General features: G+C 39.8%; 3 protein-coding genes across 16 annotated transcripts; 1 reads left to right on the top strand and 2 right to left on the bottom strand.

Annotated features, from left to right (window-relative positions):
* On the top strand, positions 1–12116 carry irf9 (interferon regulatory factor 9). Its single transcript, XM_041813836.1, has 10 exons — positions 1–134; positions 510–600; positions 2317–2439; positions 2543–2723; positions 6752–6897; positions 7908–7995; positions 9896–9955; positions 10034–10420; positions 10529–10644; positions 10902–12116. Exons 2-10 carry the CDS (start codon positions 544–546, stop codon positions 11067–11069), a joined length of 1326 nt encoding a protein of 441 aa, XP_041669770.1. The 5' UTR covers positions 1–134; positions 510–543; the 3' UTR covers positions 11070–12116.
* A 2373-nt stretch (positions 12117–14489) lies between these two features.
* On the bottom strand, positions 14490–19776 carry emc9 (ER membrane protein complex subunit 9). The gene is made up of 6 exons (XM_041813837.1): positions 19603–19776; positions 19155–19357; positions 18371–18447; positions 17973–18042; positions 17182–17276; positions 14490–14982 (listed from the first exon to the last, which is right to left on the bottom strand). Exons 2-6 carry the CDS (start codon positions 19347–19349, stop codon positions 14802–14804), a joined length of 618 nt encoding a protein of 205 aa, XP_041669771.1. The 5' UTR covers positions 19350–19357; positions 19603–19776; the 3' UTR covers positions 14490–14801.
* Positions 19777–21427: 1651 nt separating this feature from the next.
* Positions 21428–24911, bottom strand: LOC121527100 (adhesive plaque matrix protein-like). 14 transcript variants are annotated; one of them, XM_041813805.1, is made up of 6 exons: positions 24753–24911; positions 24638–24675; positions 24417–24568; positions 22275–24335; positions 21588–22079; positions 21428–21499 (listed from the first exon to the last, which is right to left on the bottom strand). In XM_041813805.1, the coding sequence occupies exons 1-5, from the start codon at positions 24767–24769 to the stop codon at positions 21591–21593; spliced, it is 2757 nt and encodes a 918-aa protein (XP_041669739.1). In that variant the 5' UTR covers positions 24770–24911; the 3' UTR covers positions 21428–21499; positions 21588–21590. The 14 variants fall into 14 exon arrangements, with proteins under 14 accessions (XP_041669739.1, XP_041669746.1, XP_041669736.1 ...); XM_041813812.1 differs by having other exon boundaries at positions 21588–21911; XM_041813802.1 differs by having other exon boundaries at positions 21588–22766; positions 22860–24335.
* Positions 24912–27474: the final 2563 nt, after the last annotated feature.

Here is a 27474-nt window from a genome sequence, read left to right as displayed (position 1 = left end):
GCGCAGATCAGTTCTACAAAGTCACGTGATTTCGGGGAAAAGGCTTGTCTCTGGTGAAGCAGCAGCTCAGAGCCCAACACACCGGTGTCAGACCCTGTTCAGTCCGCAGTCACCGCGGAGGAAACACAACTGAGGTAAACGAAACTTAAATCTACTTCCTTAATTGAACACCTTTACCTTCTAAATTTGATTTACCTAAAAATATCCCAACATTAGCGGGGGGAGCAGTTATTTTTATACCAAACTGTGTTTGTAATACTAGGATTTGAGAAATGTGAGCTGATATTTGTGCGCATGTTTACGCTTTTGATTTTGAACTACAAATACGAGTCTAAACAAAATCAGAAGTTAAATTACTCGATGTTACAGTTTTAAACGTGTTTATTCGCCTTTTAATGGTATTTACATTGATTTTCATTGTGATGAAAGTGTATTAAAGTGAAGTGAATGGGGGCGGGGCATGCTCGGACAAGTATCTGATGTTTTCTTTGTTTGTTTTTTTGTGTCAGTCCCTGTTTGTGTTATTTTAACTTTGAAAGAGACATGGCTGGAGGGAGAATGCGCTCCACTCGCAGACTGCGCACCTGGATCGTTGAGCAGGTGTGTTTTTGAGTGTTCTAAAACGGGGGGGGGGGGAGACATGGAGAAGGGAGGGGGGAGAAGGAAAGGGAGAGAGAGGATGGAGTCAGATTAGACAAACATGATATTCCATCATAGCTGGAGGAGGAATTCAGGCTCTTCTCTCATGTCTGTGCTCACATAGTACACTATAAAAATTTACTTTTGATATCAAGGAAGTTAAAAAATGAACAATAGGGAAGCACAGCCAGTAAAATACATGATAGGAAAGGCTTATGAAGTCACAACATGAATTTTAGGACATTTATGCTAAATGGGAAAATATTGGTGACTTTGCAGGTGCACATTTAAACAAAACAAAGGCTTTTGGCACTTTATTTGAACTCAGTGACTGTGCAAACTCTTTCTTGTGGCATGACTTCTGCAGAGAGAAACTCTACCAAAAGGCCATGTTTGAGCTGTTTACAACTATCCCAGCATTCACAGATCCAAAATATAAATATGAATATACATATGAATATACAATTAAACATTCTCAATTCTTTAGCTTCTTTTGTGTCCCAGAACTAGTGAACTATTCGGGCAAAAGAAAGTTTTAAAAAAATTCACGGGAAAGCAGCAGCAGGCAGAATTTAAGGACAAAGTTTAGGAGGAAAGGAAACTGGCACTCAAACAGGAGCTAGCTTCTGTGGCTCACATTAAAGAGCTGTTTTGTAGCGCAGACTCCTGTGTGAATGGCACATTGTTGCAAGGTTTATTTGATTGATAGTACATCACTGTTTAAATTAAAAGCAAGATTGTGATAAAATGAGGATAATCTATATGTTAAAGGAGCCCAGCTAGCCTCTTAGCTCTTAGACTTTTGCCTCCCTTCATCTTAATAGAGGACACTAAAAGGTCTGAAGGTTAAACTGTGGAGGGATTGAAATTTTCTGATAATGGCAGCATTGAGATCCATTTAGAGCTGTAAAGTACTAACTTTCCTCCATTCCCATTCATTCCTAGTGGTTGTCCCCCACCTCCTGACCCCTTAACAGACATTCAGGATCACATGGTTGCAAAAAAAAAAAAAAAACCCTCCTTTCTGCTCTATGGTGCCGTCAGGCATTTACTCCCAACATCTACGCCTTACTTCAGCCTCAATTTTGTCCTAAACATGCCTAAAACTTATGCACAGTACAGGATATTGTGTTACCTAAAGGCTTTGATGCCAAGAGAGCTTTAATCTAGACTCAAAGTCATTTGACTATGACCTATTTTCTGTGTGTCTGAGCTTTTCCTGTCAAGTGCTGCAGTTTGTTCAGGCATTTACAACCATTTTACCCAGAGTGCCTCCATTATCAGGGGCTCAGAAGTATATGGGCAAACAAACATGCATTATAAGTATAACCACAGCTTTTGATACTTGGATGAAATCTTTTACACTTGAAAAATGCCTGAAGTCTGGAGCCCATGGGCATCAATAAATTCTGAGTTTCCTCAGAAGCTCTAAACTCTTAAATATGCCATTAAAAACAATCAGATAATAGAAATCACTCCCATTCTTCCCTGTTACCCTTGTAGACATCAGTTTTTGTTATTGTTTTGATTAAAAGCCCACTGGTGGTTGAATTTGCATGCTGCGTATTTAAGATGTTTAGTGTTACAAAGGCCCCACTGTGTCGAAATTTTTGTTCAGAGAAACTTTAGTCACTAGAAGCAAGTTGTAAATGTTTGTTTATTTTTTGGCTTCTACAGGTGAGCAGTGGGAAATACCCGGGTTTGATGTGGGACGATGAGGCCAAAACCATGTTCCGTATCCCGTGGAAGCATGCTGGGAAACAGGATTTCCGTAAAGACGAGGACGCCGCCATCTTTAAGGTCTTTAAACCTGCTTTTCTTACACAATCCAAATCGCCTAGAAAATGAGAAGTGCCAAAATGTGTGTGAAAATTCTCTGATGAAACCACCGTTTCCTTCTCAGGCATGGGCGGAGTTTAAAGGCAAACTAAGAGACGGAGGCCAAGACAACCCAGCGTCCTGGAAGACCCGCCTCCGCTGTGCTTTGAACAAGAGTCCAGAGTTTAAGGAGGTGATGGAGCGAGCTCAGCTGGACATCTCAGAGCCGTACAAGGTTTACCGCCTCGTCCCCATCAGCGAGCAGGGTGAGTGGTCAACATCTGATCCTCACAGATACACGCTAATTAGATTCAGTGATGACCAACTGCCTCTCAGAGAGGGAAATAAAGCTTCTAGAAGTCTCCAGGCGGTGAATATTTCATATTTAGAGAACAAAGAAGGCTTGTCTTCTGATCCAAACAGACTCCCCCACTGTCACCAAAAAACACAGTCACAGCTGGTTGTCTCCCCATCACCAACAAGTCAGATTCAGTAACTCAAAAAACATTTCTATAAAAAAATAGGCAAAAATGTAAAGTTAAAAAAAGTTGAAAATCCAATCACTGTTTTCTGTTTGGTTTGGTGGAAATGTTTTACTTCACTCTGTTGTAAATTTCTGATTTTAAAACCTTGATATTTTTGAGTTTCTGGTGTCAAAATTTAAGACTTTTTAAACTTGAAAATTTCAAGTTTTTCTTGTAAATATACAAATTTTAAACTATGAAATTATGAGTTTGATTTCTTCTAAATATAATCTGTATTTACAATACAATCTCAGAGATTTAGATATATTCTACCTTAAAGAAATCAACATTTTTGCAAAAAACTGTATGAATTCTTTCCATTTTTTCATCCTTTGGTTTGACCCTAATACATCATGTTTCTAATCATGGTTGAAAAATATATATGTACAAATAATTTTGACAACATCAGAGCAGATGGGGTCCCAAGCCCCACCTAGGCATCCTCGGATGCCAGGTTGGGAGTTGTTCTGATTCCAATACCAGCATTGGAAATATGTCCAATACTGCCTAAAATGCAGATATTGGCAATGGCAAGTACTTGTGTTTCTGTACCGATCTGATACCATTTTGGTTAACTTTATATTTTGCTTTGTTTAGTCATGCTAAATGTTAGTGTTATATTCTGGAAATCTATTCTTCTTTGCTACCGGAAAAAACTGCATGCGCGAGCTACTGTTTTCTCAGCAGAGAAGAAGAACCAAAAGACCCACTGCAGCAGCAAAGAATGATAGCTGCTTGACATTTCTCTGAATGTGATTGTTAAATGCCTTCTGGACTGGCACTGTCGTACACAACAAGAAGTGACACAGTTTATCAAAAGTTAAATGACTTTTGAACCATATATCGTTGCCTCTTACTTGTTTTTCCTCTTGAAGTTGTGCTGTCCTATTGACACAATTGATGCCATCAAATCTCTTACAGCAGCATTTTCAGTGAGCCTGGAACTCGTGTGACTTTTCTGGACTCTAAAGATTAAGTCCACACCAGTAAACTCGATATCGAACGTCTTTTTTGATCTGTCTTAATCCATTACAATCAGAAAGTTCACATCAGTATCGCTATCGGTATATCAGTCGATACCCAACACCTTGGTATTGAAATCTGTATCAGGAAGGAATAAATGGCATTTGAACATCTCTTATAGCGTTACAGAGCATGGACACTAAGTCAATTAAGGCGCAACACTGTGAGCACTCTCTGTGCTGTAAAGAGAGAGCTTCATTTACCACACATTACAAAACAAGCAAATCAAACTCAATAGCCCAGCACTAATCTTTGCTCTAATACGCAAACAGACTCAGCAATTTTTTTAAGATCACTAACCAAGAGACAGCATAGTTAAAATTACTGACATTTCAAAATAAAACACTCCTTCTGGGTGTCGTAAGAGCATGTAGTTAAACCCTCAGCCAAAGACAAACACTTAAGTTCGCGTTCAGTTCAGTCATAATAAAGAGGGTGAGTTGTTCACATGTTTCACACAGTGTTGACACAAACACTCATTATGGACTTTGTGGTTCCATCATGACTTAACATGTTAAACACATCCACAGAATATTACAGGCCAATATTTCTTCCTAAGTTTATCTGTTTACTTTTTTAGAGTGGAATCCAGCCAGAGTTCTTGCTGAAATATTTTTCAGTTTTTATGTCAACATGTTGGCATTTAAAACACATGATTTGTCCTTGTTTAATGTCAGTATTCTTTTTTAATTTTCTCTGTTTAAAGTTTCCCAGCAGCCACAAGATAGAGGAAAACTTAATGAGAGCGCTCTTAAATTAAATTAAGTTTAATCCTCACTGCTGGTCTCTGCTTACATTTTACACTAACGATGCATTTAGGGCATCCAGATACCAAATGACTGGTCTTTAGTGTGTGTTTCCACACCATGCATTAACTGTACATATTCAGTGATGACCTGATATCAGCACTCACTTTCTTATTCTAACAGCAGCCCATCCATCATTTCTGTGTCTCTCTCACTGTGGCTTGGTTTCCCTAAATGCTGTGTGCAGAGAAGCTGCTGCTGAAATGTGTATTTATGAGCTCCCTAAAGTCTGTTTTTCTGGAATCTCCAAAATGTATAAAAGGTTTAAACAGTCTTCTAATGTGTCGATTTCTATCTACTATGGCAAGAGAGAAAAGCAGTTAAAAAGTGGCATCCCACACCTCTGAGTTTTTTAAATCAAACCAGAACACCACAAGGTTCATTTACACAATGGTATACCCCACATTATGTTAAATGCACAGTTACAACCTAAAGAGAGAGAAAAGCAGTTAAAAGGTGGCATCAAACCCTCACCTCTGAGTCTTTTTAATTAAACCAGTGCACCATAAGAACAGTTTTCTTATCTGATACACCACATTTTGTTGGGATGCATGAAAATGACCCAACAAGGGAAAAAAGCGGTTGAAGAGTGGTGTCAAACCCCTTACCTCTGAGTCTTCTTAATCCCACTAGTGCACCACAAGGATTTTTTACTTACAGTATACTCCCCATTTTGGTTGAACATCAATATTATGATGTTGCAAGGGAGAAAAGTGGGTAAAAAGCGGCATTAACCCCCAACTCTGAGTCTTTTAATCAAATCAGCAAATAACAAGACAGAGTAACTTAGAGTAATTTATGACTTAATGGGGGAGAAAAGCGGTTGAAAGTAGCATCAAACCCTCACCTCTGAGTCTTTTAATCAAACCAGTGCTCCACAAGATTTATATAGTTAACAGTAAACTCCACATTTTATTGGGATGCATGGTGTCAAACCCTAACCTCTTAGTGTTTTTAGTCCAAGTAGTGCACCACAAGAATTATTATCTGAACCGTATACTCCACATTTTTTTGGAATGCATGATTATGACCTAACGAGGAAGAGAAGTGGTTAAAAAGTGGTATCAAACACTCACCTCTGAGTCAGCGCCCCACAATATTTATTTACTTAATAGTATACCATCATGTCAAATGCACAATTATAAATTAAAGAGGGAGAATAGCAGTTGTCTTTCTGGTAATTTCTTAACCTAAATTCAGCTTCTTCTGCTCAAAGAAACTTTTCTGAGGTGAAATCTCTGCTGACCTTCGGCCTGACTGATATCAGCTGGGAGGTTTTATAAGCTTTGCTCTCTGCTCTTATGTTTCTTCATTTTGAGTCATCATGACTAAGTTCATCAACATATTGTATTTCTCCTCTATGTTGGTATATCTTTAGTCTGATGTGATTTGTTTCCTGTAGATGTGCTATTGTTCTTTTAAATGTCATTTTATTGTATTTGCACAAGTCACTTTGAATGGCTATGTGTGCAAAGCTGCGATACAAATGACCCAGGCTCACTGTACATAGTGACCCAACAAGAAACACCCAAAGTGCAACCGTCACAAAGTTTCATTTGTGGTGAATTTTCCATGTTTTTTATCATTTAGCCAGGGAACAAAGCGCCCATTAAGGCTGTGTTAAGACATTTTCTCTTGGAGTTTCACAGTTTTAAGGGAACTTTTTTTTCTCAGGGACAAGGGTGGAAAAAATCAATTGACAGGGGACAGAGGAAAAAGCCAATACCAGATAAAGCTCTGTTTTTCTATTTCTGAGTGCTGAGTGTGCAGGGAGGGCAGCTGCTACTAGGGGTAAAAAGTTCAGCCAACATCAACATAATAACTGGGACAAGAACTTAAACTGGGAGGGACGGGCATTCATGACTTTGTTTTTCAACTCTTTTGTCCCCTGCAGTGATGAAAAATTAAAGAGCATTCTTCTCTGTCCCTTTGTGATTTTAGGTGTGGTTGTTCCTGAAAGGAAATGCAAAGTTAAAGCCACCAAGAGGCCGAAGAGAAGGAGGAGGAGGAGCAGCAGCAGTGAATCAGAGAGTGAAGATGACGTTCCGATCAAACAAATAAAGACAGAAGAGGTCACCTCACAGCAGGTGAGCCTAATGCTTTGAAAAGTTTAAACTAGAACTGCAGTCTGGCAGGTTTACCTACAGCCTATTGAGAATGTATTCAGACCTCCTTCACTTTTTAAAATTTTATGTTGCTGCCTGATGCTACAGTCATTTTAATTCATTTTTATTCTCATTAATCTACACTCAGTACCCCATAATGGCAGGGATAACAGAATTTTAGAAATGTTTGCCAATGTATTAGAAAAAGAAAAAGCAGAAAAATCACATTGACATAAGTATTCAGACCCTTTACTGAGTACTTCATTGAAGCACCTTTAGCGTCGATTCCAGCCTGAGTCTTTTTGAATAAGCTGTGCACGCCTGGATTTGGGGGTTTTCTTATTTGTAAATACTCTCAAGCTCAGGCAGGTTAGATCGGGACCATCGGTGGGCAGCCATTTTTTAAGTCTCTCCAGAGATAGGGTTCAATTCAGGGTTCTGGCTGGCTTGTCCCTAAGCCACTCCTGTGTTGTCTTGGCTGTGGTCTTAGGGTCATTGTCATGTTGGAAGGTCAACTTTCAGCCCAGTCTGAGGTCCTGAGCGCTGCCAGAAAAGTTTTAATTAAGGACTTCTCTGTCTCCCAGTCTCTGCTGCTGAAAAACGCCCCCACAGCATGATGCTGCCACTGCCATGCTTCACTGCTAGGTTGGCATTGGGCAGGTGATGAGCAGGGCCTGGTTTTCTCCAGACATAACATTTAGAATTGAGGCCTGAGGCTTCTGTCTAGCCACTCTGTCATAAAGTGCAGAGGGCTCATTTACAACTTTGAATAAGTTGATCGTCAAATTCCTTTTTATTTAGTGGAAGTTTAATTAATTTTTTTTTAGCTTTGTTGGTTGCATGAAACCACATTACCAGTTCAGCAAACTAAGATGTGAAATTTATCAATCTGACCTAGAAATCCTCTTTGCTTCTACTCATAAACTTATTGATTTTAACCCATTGGGGAGGTTAAAATGTTCATCTTAAGCATTAAATTTTCTGATCCGCAGTGTGTTGAAGAGCCTCAGCTAGAGATCCAGATCCCCTTCCAGACAGATGAACCCACCCAGCAAACGACACCGACCATACAGAGAGATGGTGAGTTTGACTGAAGACACAGTACTTTAATACAAGGAAGAAATCACATTTGATGAAGGGGTAAATTACTTGTTGTCACTAAACATGCTGTAAATCTAATATTTCAAGTATTGAAATTAACTAGGGGCTCATTTTGTCTTTAACTGTGTATGGGCTTCAAATATCCAAATATCTGTTTTGGCATCATGAACTACGGAGGATCTGCATCAGTATCAGTCCTGAAAACTCAGTATTAATTGCCTCGTAGTAAACAACATGCAAGAGTAAATCAGTCTCAAACGGCATGATCAATGAATTGACTTAAAGAAAATTGCTTTTGTATGATTTCAGCTGGACTGACATAATTATGAGCGTTTTTAAACTCTGGTTTTAATCAGACTAAAAGAATAGTTTTGACTTTTTCTGACTGGATGTTGTTAAGTTTGAGATGCAGTCCACAAAGTCAGGGACATTTTTTTTTTATTATTATTTGTAATGTTATTATAATTATCATCTCGTGGGTTAAAGCAGCATGTCACTTTAGGTGATTTGCATTAATCATGACAAGACAAATCTGATTTCCACGGCTTTTTAACACAGTTATAATGTCTGCATTTAGAATTTTTCAGATAATTGTCTGTAATATCAATTGTAGTTGGAGTAATTTCTATGAAATTTTCAGGAACTTTTAGGTATTTATTTTGATATTTTGAGGACTTTGCTTTACAATTTTCTAGTATTTTCATGGGAATTTGAGGGATATGATTCTTAAATTTTGCATGGTTTTATCGCAAGTTTTTGGACATTTGACATTTTTGGCATTTCCATGGAAATTTGAGGAATTTGTTTGGATGTTTTGGGGGAATTTATTTAGAAATTGTTCAGTCATTTTATGGAAATTTTGGAAATGTGTTTTTGTAATTTGGGGGGATTTGATTTAATTTTTTACATTTTTGTATTTCCATCGAAATTTGGGGAAGTTATTTTTAAACTTTTGGAAATTTTGGGAGAGGATGACTTAAAAAATTTTATAATAATTTCAGGGAATTTGTCTGGATGCTTGTTGTGAATTTTCCATTTGCCTTGAAATTTAAGAGAACTTGCTTGAAATTTTTTAGGAATTTACATGGATTTTTTCAGGGAATTTTTTATTGGAATGTTTAGGCTTTATGATAAAGTTACAGGAATATTTTTATGAAATATTTAATGAAATTTAGTTATTACTTTTTGTGAAACTTATAAAATATGTTTATGAATTTTCACAGAAATTTGGGGGGATTTTGTGGATTTTGGAAGGGAAAATTTCAAAGAAATTCAGACTTTTAGTGGAAATTTTGTTAATGCTTGGCCATAACAAGTCCTTGTGGTCCCTCATCAAAATAAGCAAAATTACTCCACCATTCCTCTCTAAATGGTCAACACCATATCTTGCACTGATATATTTTCTGCAGAAACAGGACCTTCAGGAGATTTCTTGACATTTTTTGGTTAAAAAAAAAAAGAAAAAAAAACTAACTAGTCCTACCAATTCCAAATAGGAAGGAGAAACTAAGAAAGCTCAGGTCTTAGGAGGCTAAGAGACTGGGGGCGAGTTGAAAGAAAGTGATGCAACATTACTTCATGTCGCTCTGACTAAAACTGAAACTCACAATCAGACCAAGCATGTAAGCTTGTTGAGTCATCGACGCTGCTTTAAATAAAGTCAGAGTTTGGCTGGGAAATGTGCCCACTGAGCTGCTGCATGTGTAAGAAACCTCTTAGTTATTCTAGTTCATGTTAACGTGGCCTGGTTTCTACAGGATCTGTAAACTAAACAAAATTGGTTTGTGGTTTGTGTGCAGAGAGAACTAACTCAAACCACCAACATCTGACTGAACCACTGAAACAACATTTATCTCTTTTATTTCTGTTTTTTCTGCAGTGGTGGATGAGATCAGGCTAGACGTGAGGATCGAGGAGAGCGTCCCTGAAACAACAGGAGGTGACTAACCACATGTTTGGTAAGAATTAAAACTGAGGCAGTAACTCGTGAGTTAATCCGTCCTCTCTGTGTCTCCAGTCCAGGACTCTTTCAGCATGACAGTTTATTATTCAGGACAAGAGGTTCTCAAACGTCACATCCAGGGTGCTGATGCGAGGATTATGTACCTCCCTTCCTCCCCCTCTCCCCCGACGCCAGCCATCATGAAGGGAAGGTTTCCACGCATCCTGCTGCCAGAGCCATCCTCACCGCTGCAGGCCTGCCCCAAGCTGCAGGCCTTGTTCACCCTGCTGCCCTTCATGGAAAAAGGGGTGGTGCTGACGTCAACTCCGCAGGGGGTTTATGGCAAACGCTTCTGCCAGGGGCGGGTCTTCTGGACAGGGCCGCACTCGACAGAGCCAGGGCTGCACAAGATGGAGAGGACGGAGCCAGTGCTGTTGTTCAGTAAAGACGTGTTCAAACAACGTGAGTGATGAAGATAATGGACAAGGCTGAACTCTACACCGGACATGTAGAATTAGTTTAATATAAGGTAATTGTTCAATTAACCATGTCTTTTTTCTTTGTTATCAGAACTGGACATCTTTCGTTCCAGTGGCGGCGACCCTCCTCAGTGCGGCGTCACTTTGTGTTTTGGAGAGGAGCTGAGCAACACTGAAGACCCGTTCTCAAAACTCATCATAGTCAAGGTAAAAATACTGTTTCTATTTAATAATTTTTCATGCAAAATACTGAAATGTAGTCGCTTTGTAGAAACTTGGAAATGCCTAGTGGGACAACGCTGAAGAAACCTATCTTCTGGGATTGTTTAGAAGAGTTTACATGCCAGACACTTCAAATTTACCCAGTTTTCTTGCAGTTAGTTTCAAATGTAACAGGAAAAGTGGAGAGTTAGTTAACTGATCAATAACACCTTCACCTTCCTCTCTTCTTATGTTTCCTATAGATCACGTTCCCGTGGGCAGAGCAGCAGGTCCAGAGCGCTCAGTCCTTCTTTGACTCCATCACCATCCTCCAGTCTCTGGCCAGTCAGTCTCCGCTGGGAGAAATTACCCTGAACCTCGTCCCTCTGTCTACACCGACGCCAGAGACCATCGCCTGTGGGTCTGTTTGAGCTCTTTGCCTACTCAGAGGGGGTTTATTCCAACTAAGAGACTTTTCTACACCACTTCCAATCCACAACATAAAACAAAAGTACAAGAGCCTAGAGATATGTAGACTAAAAGACAGTAATATGAACAAACTAGGAGTTTGATCATGTCACTGACATCAAATTAAGTTATCTGGTCCTTTTTCTTTTTCCTATTGCTCAGCTAGTTTTACAACAAATCAAACTGGACTAGAAAACTAAATATGTAACCCTTTTGTCAACTAATTTTCTAGGTTCAATTTCAGATATGGTATTAAATTTTAAATCCGTGGACTGAAAACACTAAATGTAAACAAACACTGAATGCTGGATTTATAGCACCACCAGTCCTCAGTTTTTAGAATTAGCCAACTCTCGTAGCTATTTCTATAAAAAAAAAAAAAAAAATCTATATAAATAAATCTATAATCTATCTTTCACAGAAAATGCACAAAAATGCCAACTTAGGTTGCCAAAAGTTTCATTAATTGTATATTTTTCAATCCCACATTTTCAAACATACCCCTCCCTTGAATTTAATGATTGATAGTATAAGGGAAAAAAGCTAAAAATAAATAAATAAATAAACCTAATATTCAGTCCTACTTTAACCTTAGGCTACAGGAAAAGAACAATAGAAAAGCCTAAGTACAAATATGTTGGCAGTGTTTCCATACCAAAATGTTACCTGTTTTTGTGCAATTTAGATGTTTTTGAAATTTTTGTTATTAAAAGCAAGACTTTTCACACTCTTATTTTTCTTGCCACATTAGTGGAAAGGGTATCAAAACTTTTTTTTTCTAGACTGTGTGACAGTTTATAAATCCAGTATTAAGCCAACCCCAATGCCATCCACGCTCTTCTTCAAGTTTCTTAAATGTGATTTTCTGATGTTTTTTGTTTGTTTGTTTGTTTTATTTAATTAGAAAAAAAGAAGAAAGATTAGGAGAGAAAACATCACTGTGAGCTGTTCTTTAACACTTTACAAACTAAAAAATAATTAAGATTATAAAAATTAATTTATTAACACCTCTCTCCTCTTTTGTTCTCTTTGTTTTTGGATGTTCTTGAATCATGGTTGTACATCCGTTTTACATTGGTGCAAATTGTTCCTAACTCTTGGGGTGAGATTTTGTAAAAGGCAGCAAATTTGCATCCGGTGTCTTCAGAAGGTTTCACTGGAGAGGAACGCTGCTTGCTTGCTAAAATGCTTTCAGGCCCGTGTCCACAGTCGCTGTTTCTGTCACTGGCAGCGCCTACAACCTCAGAGCTCTTCTCACCAGCACCTATCATTGCAAGGTTAGGAAAGCAGACTTCTACTTCTCTGTGTCATACCTGTACTTAGATCATAACTAGCTCATTGTGCTTGATATTTTCCTTCATTAAAGGTAAACTAACGAGAAAACGAACAATGCAAAAACATCATGCTCTTGCATTTGCAGCAGCTGTAGACCTGGAGATTACATCTTTGGAAAGACGAGTCAGGCTGACATTTCTTCCACCATCGCTGCTCACAAAAATTTTATCAGACACCCCATCTGTTGTTGAATTTGATTGGTCAGTGGAGGAAAAGGGACACTGATAAGCATAGCGTTGCTTCAAAAGTTACACTGTTTTCAACTGATAATGGTGCAAGAAAAAACAGCTGACACTGACACTGAGGGGGTTTCAGCACTGAACAGTCACTAAATCTCTTTTTTTCTAAAAGATGACTGGATATTTGGGGGCTTTAAAAAAATAATAGAAATTAAAAAAAGAAAAGTGGTTGAACTGGTTTCAATCCATGTTTCTGTGGCCAGTATGGCTGTCGCACTGTAAAAAATATAAACACTGCTTTATTTTGGGGGGAAATTAGCTGAATAATGGTGTGTTACATTTGATCGTGAAAGCTGGTTATTTGGAAAAGTCAGAATTCTGCTGTATAAGCTGCACTTTCAAAACATTCTCATGCTCTATAAAGTTGGCTGTGGTGTATACACCAGGGTGACTTTTAATCCATATTTTATGGCAAACAGTGTGCATGTCCACATCAAGTCCTGAATTACAGGGCTTGACATTAACGCCTGCCAAATGTAGGTGGCAAACCCACTTAAGCAGGTTTAACGCACAAGTGTCACAACCTGTGTTTCACTCTAACTGTGCTCAGCCTTAGCTCAAGTATTCATGCATTAGATGCTTTCTGCAATGAGACTGGTTTAGACATAAAGGGGGAAATTTTATCCCCAAATGACTGCAGCCTCTGTGTGCACTTGTGCATCTTTGCACACAGATGCAATGGCCACTATGATCAGTTTTATGAGGGAAAACAAAGCATGCATTTCTTTTCATCTGTGCTGTACCTTACATGAGATTGCAAACCATGACTGTCTGTTTTCTGCAAGATGGATGAGGAAAAACACTTCGTTTACATTTTGAAGGATTGTAAATTTAGTTCTAGTACATCTTAGCATTCCATAGTCATATAAAATGTTATTTCCTGATGACAAAATTGTGGCTAAGGAAAATTCAGTGTCTAGAACCTTTGGAAAACTACTAGCCAAAGTGGTAAGTGAACAAATAAGTTAGTATCAAGCCCTGCTGAGTTACAGACTCATAACTGGAGCGTGTACACCGTACAGAGATGTGGTGTCATTCCCAGGTCCAATATCCAACTCCTGCTATAAATGGAACACACCATTAGATTGAGATCCATTGCTCTTTACACTCATGACTATTGTGCATCATATCTCCTGCTCAGTGTTAAATATGCAAGAAACAGCTGTAATAAACATAAATAGATCCTAGAGTATTAGCCTTACTTAGCCATGACTCGTGTTTTCAGTTATTTATCATATTCTTTCCATTGCATCTTAAATCTACTCAGATCCAACTCTAAAATAGTCAGGTTTCACTTTTTTGTCTTAGTTCAACAGAAATGGTGCATTTAAAAATGTGTAAACACTCACTTTGTGATTTATTTAACAGGATAGTACCCAGCTTAAACCTTCCTAACCAGGATGTTTAGTTATCCAAATTCTGACACTGCTTTTGAAATGTTTTACTGTTAAACTCCCTGTCTTAGATGTTCAAGGAGCAAACAGAGGAAAAAAATCATATGCCAATGCAGAAGTGATGCAGTAAAAACATTTTTGATGCTTTAAATATGTGGTTTTTGTTTGAGTAGTCAGAGGAGTTCATCCAACTTGATTTTTCAAGAAATTTATAAGTTAATTTCTGAAGAAGTTTACATGATTATTGGAAATATCTGTTGATAAACATTTTGGGCACCAATAATAAAAGTTTTTCCTGTAGGACTTCTGTACTATTGGACATTTTTGTTGTTTTCTGCAACCTGTAGAGCTTGTAATGTGTTTTACTACCAATAACACAACAAAAGAAAAAGGGACCAGGATGATCACATGTGGGTTGTATTAGTGTTGAAAGTTTATGAGGTGGAACTTCATGTAAATCAACAGGGTGTTGGGCTGAGCCACAAGGCACACTCTGAGGGGGAGGGAGGGGAGGTGGAAGACTGCAGAGATTCACCAACTGTAAATATTTGTTATTTATGCATGTCTCATGTCCATGTTCAGTCAAAATGCATTAAAGTTAACATATTCCTAAACTCTGTGTGGTTATTTAAGGTTATAAAAGTTATTATTTAAACATGATGGTAATGATAAAGTCAGGTCAGAACATAAATAAATCTGGATTTAGTACAAACTGACTCTTCTGGTTCTACATGCTCCCGTTAGCCGGCGACGCCAGCTCGGCTATCTTGTTGTTTAGTTTCTGATTGGTCCAGTCCTTTGTGATGTCATCCAAGTGGCTGTCAAAATCCACCAATAGCGCGTGGTCTCCAGACTCCAGCATCTGGCTAGCGATCTCCCGGGTTTCCTCCCACTGTCGCAGCATTATCCTGGACAGAAAGAAGGCATGTTTAGTTGGTGTAAGGCTTTAATAGGGTGTTACTGTAAGATTTTGATTTCTTTTTTCCTCAGCATAAGAAAGCTACTTTTGTTCATTCAGGAACACTCTCACCACATATTTTACTATTTTATTGCAAAATTAATCAACAGTTCTACTTGGCGGAGGAGGCTCTGCTTAAAAGATGCTCCCTGGGTTAGTCAAGCAGCATGCTTTGACTTTCAAGGCAGTGTATGGCTAGAAACCCCCTTATGGATAGATACATTTATGATCATTTGTCTTAAATATAATAACATTAGTTCAAAAGCAATTTATATATATATTTATATATATATTTATTTATATATATATTTATATATTAGAATGACTCTGAATATAGGGGGGAGATATGCTTTGTGCTATAAAAGAGGAGGCTGGGGTGGAGGAGGTAAAGCTTTGCCAGCAGCAGCAGTGTGGTGCATCTGCATCAATGCAAGCAGGGATTAGTGAGAAGTATTTCATATTTAAATGTGCCACTGTGTTGAGAGTAAGAGCTGTGATTTGCTGTGGGAGCTGAGAGATGATAATGGGGATCAGCTGGCTGTCAGCTGTTTCATTTATCCTGAGAAAATGTGAAAAATAAATAAGCTCTTGCATGTATGGTTGGTTGGTTGTTTGTGTGGTTGTTTCTTTAATTTTTAAAAGGCTTTTTTTTAAATCTTGCTTTGTGATATGTCTGGTGGATTCATGCTTTATTGATTTAATTCCTGGTTGCTAGAAATGATTGTATTCCCAAGATATACCCCCATTATGAAGAACATTAAGGCCATCTTGTAATGAAATGTGCTTTATAAAAACTGCTAGGGCGCCAGTTGTCAGGCAGTTAGCTGCCTCATGAACGTTGGTTGTGGTTCTCCTAGCCAACAGCTCAGGTTCATATGTGACCTGTGGCTCCTTTGCCATGTCATCCCCCCATTCTCTCTTCACCTGATTTCCAACTCTATCCACTAGCTTGTTCCTCCAATGAAGGCTCAAAAAGGCACACAATAATATCTCTTTAAAAAGCTATTGCTGTATCAAGAAAAAAATCTGAAATTGGCTCATCATCAGCAAATACAGAATCGTTTTCACTACACAATTAAGTCAGGGTCTCCAGAAAACAACTGGAAATTACTCATTATGTCAGAAAAAAAACACAATCAATACGTGTGGTTCTTAAAGATATTTAAATACAAAAAGATTTAGAATGTCTGATGATGACTTGTTTTTTTTGTAGCTGGAGCTTAGAAGATTTAACAGTTCATCTAAGTTGTAGGTGAAAACATGATGAACTTATTAGTTTACATACAAACAAGCAGTTTCTCCCTGCGCTGGTTTCAGGATTTACTCTGACTAAAAAAAAAGAGGCAATTTTAGTCAGACTTCTTGTTTTCTGTTATTTTTGTTGCCTATTCTGGAATTTCCATTGGGTTTTCCCTACTGACACAGATCAAAAACAGCAGATGGAAAACAGTGCTGTTACTCTTAATGATTTTGGTGGTTAGAAACCATGTGGGATGTTTTAACAAATGATTAATGATGAGCTACACTGAATTTTTTCGTTTTGAATGACAATTACTGTCAAAAGCCATATGAAGCTCCAGAGCTGCAAACCACACATGTGCAGTGACAATGACTGTAAATTTTCAGAACTCAAAAATTTATAGGACTAAAAGATTTCCCCTGTTTAAGTCATATCAGTGAGCATGAATACATTATGGCCAAATTTATTCATGAATAACTGATGTTTAAGCCTCTGTGACATTTATGAAGTTCATGGAGGTGCAACGGGGGAGAAAGGGATTCCCCCTCTCTATGCTGGCTTCAGAGGTAGTAACAGAGGAGTCACAAAGTGTCCACATGACAGAAGTGACTGCAGTAACAAAATCAGCTCCATTATTTCAATTCTTATAGATTCCATCCTGACATCCTATGAGCAATGCAAGGCAATGAGGAGCACTTTTTCCCCCTTTCACCCCATTCCTATTTCCCCCTTTGTTGCTTTAACATGTACAGGGAAAGAGGTAGATGGCAAGACATCAGGACCCTTTCTCCCTTTAACTTAATTTATCTGACAGCACACAAGCTTTACAGGTGAAGAAGTACAGTGGCAGTGAAGATCAAACCTAAACTTTTCTCTGCAGTTTCAGACAGAGATAGAAGATTAACTCACGTGTGTTTGTCTTTGAGCATCCATCTTGAATCTTTGCGCTCGTACATCACAATTGGAGGAACCCGATAATCTGGAGACATTTTACTGCCATCAAGCTGTGCGAGAAAAAAAAATACAAACAATGAATAAACAGCTAAAGTGACAACATTTTGAATAGATTTACATGAAACCACTAACAACGTCCAATTCACATAGAGTTGCACTGTTAAAGTACAAGAACATTAAACTGATCACTATAAAGCTTCAATAATTAGACTGTTTCGGATCAATTAGCTTTAGAAACTTTTACTGTAGCAGCTAACTTACTTCTTCCCTAACCACTCCTGAGTGAGGACATGGCAATCGTTTATGTGTTGAGTAGGCTTGGCAAATACCACAACTTACAGTAAAACAACCATATTGCTCTACAGCCATCACTCCTTTACTGACTGAAACAGAGCATTTCACAATAAAACACTTCCCTTCCTGTCTAGATCCCATGACTGGAAGTCTTAAAGCATAAATAAAGCAGTAAATAATATGTGCATTGAATAAAAAAGCAGATTAAATTGGATTGAATTATGTGTTTAGTTCATCATTTGTTTGTATTTGAGTTTAAAATACGTTTCTGTAATAAACTCTGATTAGCCTAAAGCTCCACTTATCCAAACTAACGTAATTATAGTTGTTAAGTTGAGAGTGGGTCTATAATACCATTTGTATCTATCAGGTCCTCTGGCAATGAGGATAAAATTAATGTGGCCCACTCAGTACTAAAGTTACCCAAACCTGAACATGGCACTTATACTTACCATTAACAAAACTGCACTTTCAAACTGCTCAGCAATCTTATCAGCTATCTTCATTGCACATGGCGTCGGGCTGTGGAGGTCAGAAAATGAAGAAATGTTTAGAAGTTTTCATTTTACTGAAACTGCATCTGTGATTCTTTTAACTATTCAAGTACCTTATGCAGGTTTAACGCTTTTAAAAGAAGCTTTAGAAATATACGAACACCCTGAAACAGAGATGTGTAATTCATCTAATGCTGCTTTTAGTAGATGGTAGTCTTTGTGAAAACACGTGTCATACTCTGATGAGGGCTTGTGTTGGTGTCAACCATTGAATTTGGAATGCAAGAAAATAACCCTGTGATGTTGCTGGTATGATGAAGTGGCATTTACAAGGAGCATCCCTATAGGAAACTCACCTACTGTCTGATACACAGGCATTGGCCTGATAGTATCCCACTATCCTCTGCTGAGTCTGAGAACACCAAACATCCACCTGAAACAAGAAAACAGGCTCTCATTAGAAATCATTTTCCCCACATGCAATACTGGAATCTTTTCCACCAGAGGAAAAGATTTAGTATGCAAACTGGAGACAAATCACCTCACACTCCAGGAAAATGTCATTTTAGGTAGTGAAAAATAGGGCAAAATGATAGATATATTGCTATGCAAAATGAAGAATAGTGAGTCCTGCTTGATACCACAACAACATAAATGAAACGTTCTTGACAGTAAATATTGGGCATTTTTTTAGTCTTGATGATCAAATATTGCAGAAAAACTCCTTCAACTTGTCTAAATCGTACAAAAAATTGGCAACTTTTTGATACATAGAATCAGAATCTTTATTGTCATTGTACACAAGTACAAAGAAATTGTGTACAGTTCCATTCAACTGCTCTGTGATATGTGCTGTTTTTCCGTCTGTTAGTTTTGGCTCTTATTGTCCTGAACTGTCTTCCTGAAGGTAGCAGTTGGAACAGGTGATGTGCTGGGTGGAATGAGTCCTTCAGGATGTCCAGGACATTCCTGTGGCAGTGGGACCTGAACAGCTCCTCTCCTCTACATCCGGGTTGTTAAAATGTTCTGTCCTCTTAGATACCATGTATTTCTAAATGAAAAAATCTCCAAAACCTCCAACCCCACAGCCCTCCAGTAGAGAAACACTGGGTGTCATCTACCAGTCCACAAGGACCCTACCTGTGTGAGGGCCAGCTGAGTGATGGGAGCCAGAGACAGATGTGAGTGAAGCAGCGGTACACAGTCTGTCACACAGACAGCGCCACCTGCTGACGAGGACGATAAAAGCAGGCCGTTGATGCTGCACCTCGGAAACAAACATGAGTGAAGGTACATCTTCACATAAGCCCGACAGGACAGCTCCACTTCACCCATGACGACCGCTAGAGGACACACAAAGACATTTATCAACGGCTAAATGTATTAAAGTATCACATAAGGGCGACAATGATTATTTAAGGAACACTGTAAGAACAAATGGTAGCGAAAGTTAGCCGACAGCAGGAGAAAATGTGATGCTTCTGTTCTAACTAGCTCCATTAACATCCTCCCGACTGTTGATGCTGCAATATATATTATATTAGCATTAGCATCCTAGCCTGAGAGGACTGACTGAATAAATTCTTACCTGAAAAGGAGTGTAATTCAGTAAATATAGCTCCAACGAGCAGACCTGTATTCTCTGCCTTTCAAATAATTAGATTCATTAGCGTTTTCAAACAATTATGAGGTTTAAAGTCGCCTTAAACGGCTATCTGTTTCATCTGACAGCTCATAGAAAGCGTCTCAACGGCTACTTCTAGTCCCGCCCATAAGGAGTATATGTAATAATCTGATTGGTTGATACCTCGGTGCTTTGTAATCCGATTGGTCCAACAAGTTGACAATAGCTATGCTTTCTTCTTCGACTGCTAGAATATAAGTATAGGCTTTAGCAGTGCTCCCTCTGGCGGAGATGAAGCATGTAGAGAAAAAAAGGATTGTTTTCATAAAGGCCATCACTCATCGATGCAGACAGAGGGTTCTCCAGAGATTGAAAAAGTAAAGATTATTGTACTCAAGTAAAAGTACAGATACTTTGCTTAAAAGTTACTTAAGTAGACACAAAAGTGCTGGTCTATAAATCAACAGGTCATATTGCACTGTGAAAGCCCCTTAATACCTAAAGGGCTGGGGCTTTCACAGTAAAATATGACCTGTCCTTAATGTGCAGTAACAACAAGAAAATATGGACCTCCAAACAGGTTATTTATTATAAGGTTTGACCTAATCTAAAGTACAATGCAACACTGTTTTGGGAAGAAACATGGAGTCATTCTCTTCCTACAGTTTGTACACGTACTGATAGCCATTTGTTGTGAAAGCCAAATGACTGGTGATTTTCATGTTCTTGGCAGAAACTTTGACCTCCTTGTTGTGGCTTTTAGTTTTGTTTGTTTTTTTCCTCATTACTCAATGCTTTTTAAAATGTAATTAAGTACAATACTTCATTCAAAATTTACTTTTGTAAAAGTATTGATTTTAAAAACTATTCAAAAATAGTACAAGGAGGCAAAAAAAAAAAAAAAAACTCAGTTACAGTAATTCGAGTAAATGTATTTAGTTACGTCCCACCCCTGGGATTCTCAATATAAATGCTCTTATAAATGATGCACACTTAATTCTAGACAGTTTATGTGATTTCAAATATCCATTTGTAGTTTCATGATTTTTTGATTATTCCAGGGGGAATAGGGAGAGCGCCAACAAACACATTTTGGATTTGGCTCCATGGTTTTAACTTTACATAGTTAGATAAAGCACTTGTGAATTAATCTAAACATACACATCTCTGCTACAAATTAAAACAGGAATTTTATTCTGTTCCCCCATGTTTTAGAAGTTTGACCTGAAAATGACTTAATTTGAATGTTTACAGATTACCATGGGTGTGGTTAATTGTAAAATCAACTAGGTTGGCTGTCAACCTTGCCAGAAAGGCAATAAGTTTTTTTAATACAATTCTCTCTATATACTTATTCAGATCCCCTACATTTCAAGACTTTGATCTCATTTAACACTCAGTACAAGTACACCATCATGACAAGTAAAAAGGTTTGAAATAAAGTAAATTTACTTCAGGTTCCTCCCATTTCTCTGAATCTTTGCCAAGATGTTTTGACACCTTGCAAGTCTTGATGGCATTAGAAGTGAGGGAAACCAAATATCCTTTTGAGAATGAAGGTTTGAATTGAAAGTCAGACTCGGCTCTGTGCAACACCAAGATTGCAGAGAACCATGTGAAAGCCAGTTAGACTTTGTTTAAACCACAAAGCCCAGATCAGTTGAGGGCTGCAGTGATGGTTCTTTAAATGCATCAAAATCTCAATTTATCCAGGAAACCATTTCACACCAGGCTGATACATTGTCAAAAATCATGACATTTTAAAAACTGAAAGCCAAGACACTACAGATTTAGAATGCTCAATCTTTATTTTTCAATTCAAACAAGGTTCAGTTGAAGGCCATCTTGAGTAAAGCAGCACCTGAAAAAGAGAAGCAGTTTAGTACAAATGCAATTGTAAGAGATGTAAATATGTCAAGAATGTAACAAAGATTTAAAGTGTAAAGTACCCATCAGGCCAAGTTGCGTTTGGCAAAAGTTTGATAGTTGCGCCTTGGCTTCTGAGGAACCTGGAACTTCTTGGGAAAGAGCTTTGGCATAAATATTTGTTGCTGTGGCGCTTTCTTAGCCTGGAAGCTGGGCATCTGAAGCCTCTTTTGAGGCATTTGCAGCCTCTGTTGGGGAAAGAGGACAGGCCTCTGGGGAGACTGCTGAGGCACAAAGACAGGCCTCTGGGGAGCCTGCTGGGGTATGCGTAGTTGCTGGAAGCTTGGTTTCTGAGGCATCTGCTGTACCTGTGGTACAAACACTGGCTGCTGTGGCATCTGTGGAGCCTGCTTGGGTGGCAAACTAAGCTGCTGGAAGCTGGGTTTTTGAGGCTGCTGGGGGACAAACACTGGCTGCTGCGGCATCTGGGGAGCCTGCTTGGGTGGTAAGCTTAGCTGCTGGGTTTGTTGTGGCTGCTGTGGCACAAACACTGGCTGCTGCGGCATCTGTGGAGCCTGCTTGGGTGGCAAGCTTAGCTGCTGGGTTTGTTGTGGCTGGAAGCTGGGTTTCTGAGGCTGCTGGGGCACAAACACTGGCTGCTGCGGCATCTGGGGAGCCTGCTTGGGTGGTAAGCTTAGCTGCTGGGTTTGTTGTGGCTGGAAGCTGGGTTTTTGAGGCTGCTGGGGCACAAACACTGGCTGCTGTGGAGCCTGCTTGGGTGGCAAGCTTAGCTGCTGGGTTTGTTGTGGCTGGAAGCTGGGTTTCTGAGGCTGCTGGGGCACAAACACTGGCTGCTGCGGCATCTGGGGAGCCTGCTTGGGTGGTAAGCTTAGCTGCTGGGTTTGTTGTGGCTGGAAGCTGGGTTTTTGAGGCTGCTGGGGCACAAACACTGGCTGCTGTGGAGCCTGCTTGGGTGGCAAGCTTAGCTGCTGGGTTTGTTGTGGCTGAAAGCTGGGTTTTTGAGGCTGCTTTGGCACAAACACTGGCTGCTGTGGCATCTGGGGAGCCTGCTTGGGTGGTAAGCTTAGCTGCTGGGTTTGTTGTGGCTGGAAGCTGGGTTTTTGAGGCTGCTGGGGCACAAACACTGGCTGCTGCGGCATCTGGGGAGCCTGCTTGGGTGGTAAGCTTAGCTGCTGGTTTTGTTGTGGCTGGAAGCTGGGTTTTTGAGGCTGCTGGGGCACAAACACTGGCTGCTGTGGAGCCTGCTTGGGTGGCAAGATTAGCTGCTGGGTTTGTTGTGGCTGAAAGCTGGGTTTTTGCGGCTGCTGTGGCACAAACACTGGCTGCTGTGGAGCCTGCTTGGGTGGCAAGCTTAGCTGCTGGGTTTGTTGTGGCTGGAAGCTGGGTTTCTGAGGCTGCTGGGGCACAAACACTGGCTGCTGCGGCATCTGGGGAGCCTGCTTGGGTGGCAAGCTTAGCTGCTGGGTTTGTTGTGGCTGGAAGCTGGGTTTCTGAGGCTGCTGTGGCACAAACACTGGCTGCTGCGGCATCTGTGGAGCCTGCTTGGGTGGCAAGCTTAGCTGCTGGGTTTGTTGTGGCTGGAAGCTGGGTTTTTGAGGCTGCTGGGGCACAAACACTGGCTGCTGCGGCATCTGGGGAGCCTGCTTGGGTGGTAAGCTTAGCTGCTGGGTTTGTTGTGGCTGGAAGCTGGGTTTTTGAGGCTGCTGGGGCACAAACACTGGCTGCTGTGGAGCCTGCTTGGGTGGCAAGCTTAGCTGCTGGGTTTGTTGTGGCTGGAAGCTGGGTTTTTGAGGCTGCTGGGGCACAAACACTGGCTGCTGCGGCATCTGGGGAGCCTGCTTGGGTGGCAAATTAAGCTGCTGGGTTTGTTGTGGCTGGAAGCTGGGTTTTTGAGGCTGCTGGGGCACAAACACTGGCTGCTGTGGAGCCTGCTTGGGTGGCAAGCTTAGCTGCTGGGTTTGTTGTGGCTGAAAGCTGGGTTTTTGAGGCTGCTGTGGCACAAACACTGGCTGCTGTGGCATCTGGGGAGCCTGCTTGGGTGGCAAGCTCAGCTGCTGGGTTTGTTGTGGCTGGAAGCTGGGTTTCTGAGGCTGCTGGGGCACAAACACTGGCTGCTGCGGCATCTGGGGAGCCTGCTTGGGTGGTAAGCTCAGTTTTTGAGGCTGCTGTGGCACAAACACTGGCTGCTGTGGCATCTGGGGAGCCTGCTTGGGTGGCAAGCTTAGCTGCTGGGTTTGTTGTGGCTGGAAGCTGGGTTTCTGAGGCTGCTGTGGCACAAACACTGGCTGCTGTGGCACAAACACTGGCTGCTGCGGCATCTGGGGAGCCTGCTTGGGTGGCAAGCTTAGCTGCTGGGTTTGTTGTGGCTGGTAGCTGGGTTTCTGAGGCTGCTGGGGCACAAACACTGGCTGCTGTGGCATCTGGGGAGCCTGCTTGGGTGGCAAACTAAGCTGCTGGGTTTGTTGTGGCTGGAAGCTGGGTTTTTGAGGCTGCTGGGGCACAAACACTGGCTGCTGTGGCATCTGGGGAGCCTGTTTGGGTGGCAAACTAAGCTGCTGGGTTTGTTGTGGCTGGAAGCTGGGTTTTTGAGGCTGCTGGGGCACAAACACTGGCTGCTGAAACATACGAGGCTGCTGCTCAGGTGACATGTTATGGTGCTTTGGTTCCTGGGGCTCTTCCTCAGGCTCAAAGGCTGGCCCCTGGGGCACATCTGTGGGTACAAAGACCAGCTGCTCAAGATTTTCATCATCATGTGGAAGTGGGTCTTTGGGGCTGGGTCCTTGAAGTCCTGCCAGCTGATCAGATGGTAGCTGTAAGATCAAAAGCAATTGAATATTACAGTCTTGGATAAGAACCACATTGGTATCTTAAGTAGTGTTGTGCATTCTTACCTTGTTTGTGTTTGAGGTTGAATCAGGACTGCCAGGGGCCCAGAAGCTCAATGAAGGGCTTTCTCCAGGATTAAGGCTACTTAAATCAGATGGATAGCTGGCAACTGCACCATCACTTTCTCCATTCCAGTTAGTAGATGCCAAACTGAAAGCTGGAGAGGAAGACACGTTTAGTACAAGAATGTGACCATCAAGTTGTTTCAGAAATAAACTGAACTTACCATTGCATCCCACAGCTAGCAAGGGAAACAGCAGCCATCTAGACAAGACATCCACATGTTAAAAGACATGTCATGGGTTCAACAGATCACAAAGAACACTCTATTAAAAGCTTACCTCAAAAGAAACCCCATGGCTTAAGCCACAGTTACAGCTACAGCTACAGGCCAGAGAAGCAGCAAACTCAGACACTTCTGTCAGCTCCCAACCCAAACTACTGAACCAGTGGGAAATCAGTGAATGAGTTTAACAACTCTGGAGCTGCTTTTAAGCTTGCCCCACTCACCTTTGCTGATTAAGTCCACACAGGTGTGAGTAGTTGAAGGCAGGTGTGGCTAATTACCCAACAGAAGATGTCCATTACTAATTAGCACCAGATAAGAGGCTGCTAGTGGACTGTAGTCTGCCAAAAAATGCAAAGAAGAAAAGGAAGAAGAAGAAGAGGAGCCTTTTCCATGTGTTTTTGTTGCTTGAACTTTGGAAAAAGCATCAAAGTATTTAGAATGTTCTTATTCAGCCAGTTCCCAGAATATGGGGGTTTTATAAGCAGAATTTTCATCATGACTTTAAATAACTGCATGAATAAATTTTCAAAAGAGCGCAAAGTAAACTCACACTCTGAAAAGTCATCAACAGTAAGGTGCTTTACTAAGTTTAGAAGATGGAACTTTCTACATGAACAGTTAAGGATCTCTTCTATTTGTGTTTGGTATTTTTATATATATATATATATATATATATATATATATATATCTATATATATATATATATGTATATATATATATATATGTATATGTATATATATGTATATATATATGTATATATATATGTATATGTATATATATATGCACACAATAGGTTAACAAAAGTGACGAAAAAAGAAAGGCTTATAGTTATATTCAAACTGTGACTGTGAATTAAACTAAAGACATATGATCCTTTGTTGATATAATTTTAAGAGCAGTGGCGTGAAATCTTGCCATAATTTAATTGCATTGACATGACAATGTATACTAAAAGGTATAACTTATGGGCTAAACATAACACAGTATGTACAGTAGCCCTAAGGGTCAACTGCAAATATTTTGGCAAGTGCACAATACATCTCACTTCACACTAGAAAAAATTAAATTTCACTTAAAAGCTGTGAAATACACAAAAACAATGTAAAATGCAAAATCACTGCATGAAAAAATTAGGTAATGAAAAAAGTGATAAAAAATGTGTGATGTTCTGTGAAACACAAAAACATTACATGATATTTTTGATCCACAAAATGTTTACAGTGTTTCAGAAAATATTTTAACATTTATAAATGTTTTGATTTTTCACAAAATATTTTGCATTTTAAATTCCTTTTACATTTCATGACATGCTCAGAATTTCTTGCACTCGTGCTCCAACTAGGGATGCACGATACTGGATTTTTGCAGATATTTACAGATTCATTTTAGCCTATACCGATATTGATATAGATATTTGAATATGTTTTACAAAACTAAAAATTCAGTCCTTTGAACATAAATTAAGGTTTGAGGATGCTAAAAACAAACAAACTCTTTTCTTGAAACACACTTTAAAGTTTAAGAATGAGGATGATTAAAGGAAAAGATCTCATCTTACATAGGTCTTATATTCACGGCCAAAATATCAGATGTAAATATCAGCAGAAATTTTGATATCGGTCGATGTTATCAGGCTGATAACATCGAGCATATACCCAGCTCCAACCATTCTCCTCTCATTCAGGGTGATTTTGCTTGCTTGTGGAACTGCAACTCCCTGATTTTCCTCTGTGCATGCATGCAAAACTTTCTGTGTATGCTCGAAACTTTCTCTGTCCATGTACAAATCTTTCTTGTATTCAACACTTTCAATGTCTACGACTAAAGCTCTCTGCATGGGCCCAAAACTTTCTCTGCTTAAGTACAAAACTCTGCTGATCTACTGGCGTACAAAATTTTCTCTGCATGGACTCAAAACTTTCTCTGCCTGTGGCTGAAACTATCCAGGCTGGTATATATGTAACCGGTGGAAATGCATTGTGTTTGTGATGATTGGAAGGAGACTGCGACACTGGATCTCTCATTGACCAGGTTTAATTTCTGGCAGTTGATAACAAAATACAGAAACTCCATGAATTTCCCAGCCCGCTCCAGATCCTCTCCCACAGGGATTCGTACAAAAGGGCCACATGGATAAAATATATAACAATGCATACCTGGCAATAGATAACGTAATACAGAAACTCCATGAATTTCCCAGCCCGCTCCAGATCCTACAAAAAAAAAAGTATATTACATAACATTAGCTTGACATAGCATGCACATAAGCTAGCTGCATACCATGTGCTCATGAGCTAGCTTAACCCACCGTGGGCAGCAAACAAACATCCATAAAATTAATGATACAAGGAATTTTAATGATATAAACATGTAAACAGGTGGAAAAATATGTAAAGACATTGCAAGGACCAAAAATATATACAAGATGTGACGTTTAACACAAGGATGGAAACAGATATAAACTTGAACAAAACAATGGACACCCACCTCTCCCACAGGGATTCGTACAAAAGGGGAGAGGGAAAGGGACAAAAAATTTATATATACAAATGACCAACGAAGAAGAAAACAAAGCAAGGAGGGGCTACAAACAACAACAAAGTGCGTCATATAGGAGCTTCTCTCAGGCTGATACAGAACGATTAAATGCCAGGTAATTTTGTGTAATTATAACAGCAATACTGAACTACAGAGGTGCATTTTGACCCTGTTACATATAAACACTCTCTGTGTGCTCAAAATGTATATCTGCTTTAAGATTTTTTTAATGATTT

This window comes from Cheilinus undulatus, linkage group 19 (genome assembly GCF_018320785.1).
Source record: "Cheilinus undulatus linkage group 19, ASM1832078v1, whole genome shotgun sequence".
Classification (NCBI taxonomy): Eukaryota; Metazoa; Chordata; class Actinopteri; order Labriformes; family Labridae; genus Cheilinus; species Cheilinus undulatus.
Note: the sequence above shows the minus strand (reverse complement) of the source record. Positions and strands in the feature narration are given on the sequence as shown.

Bases quoted from the DNA above. Each gene is read 5' to 3' on its own strand.
- irf9 (XM_041813836.1), top strand. From the start codon at position 544: ATGGCTGGAGGGAGAATGCGCTCCACTCGCAGACTGCGCACCTGGATC. The intron at 9,956-10,033 runs GTGACTAACCAC...CTGTGTCTCCAG, and splicing joins CGTCCCTGAAACAACAGGAG to TCCAGGACTCTTTCAGCATG. The intron at 10,645-10,901 runs GTAAAAATACTG...TGTTTCCTATAG, and splicing joins CAAAACTCATCATAGTCAAG to ATCACGTTCCCGTGGGCAGA.
- emc9 (XM_041813837.1), bottom strand. From the start codon at position 19,349: ATGGGTGAAGTGGAGCTGTCCTGTCGGGCTTATGTGAAGATGTACCTT. The intron at 17,277-17,972 runs GTAAGTATAAGT...TTTCTCGCACAG, and splicing joins AAAGTGCAGTTTTGTTAATG to CTTGATGGCAGTAAAATGTC. The intron at 14,983-17,181 runs GTGAGTTAATCT...CTTTCTGTCCAG, and splicing joins ATGCTCAAAGACAAACACAC to GATAATGCTGCGACAGTGGG.
- LOC121527100 (XM_041813800.1), bottom strand. The intron at 24,569-24,637 runs GTAAGTTCAGTT...CTTCCTCTCCAG, and splicing joins GCTAGCTGTGGGATGCAATG to CTTTCAGTTTGGCATCTACT. The intron at 24,336-24,416 runs GTAAGAATGCAC...TTGATCTTACAG, and splicing joins CAACCTCAAACACAAACAAG to CTACCATCTGATCAGCTGGC.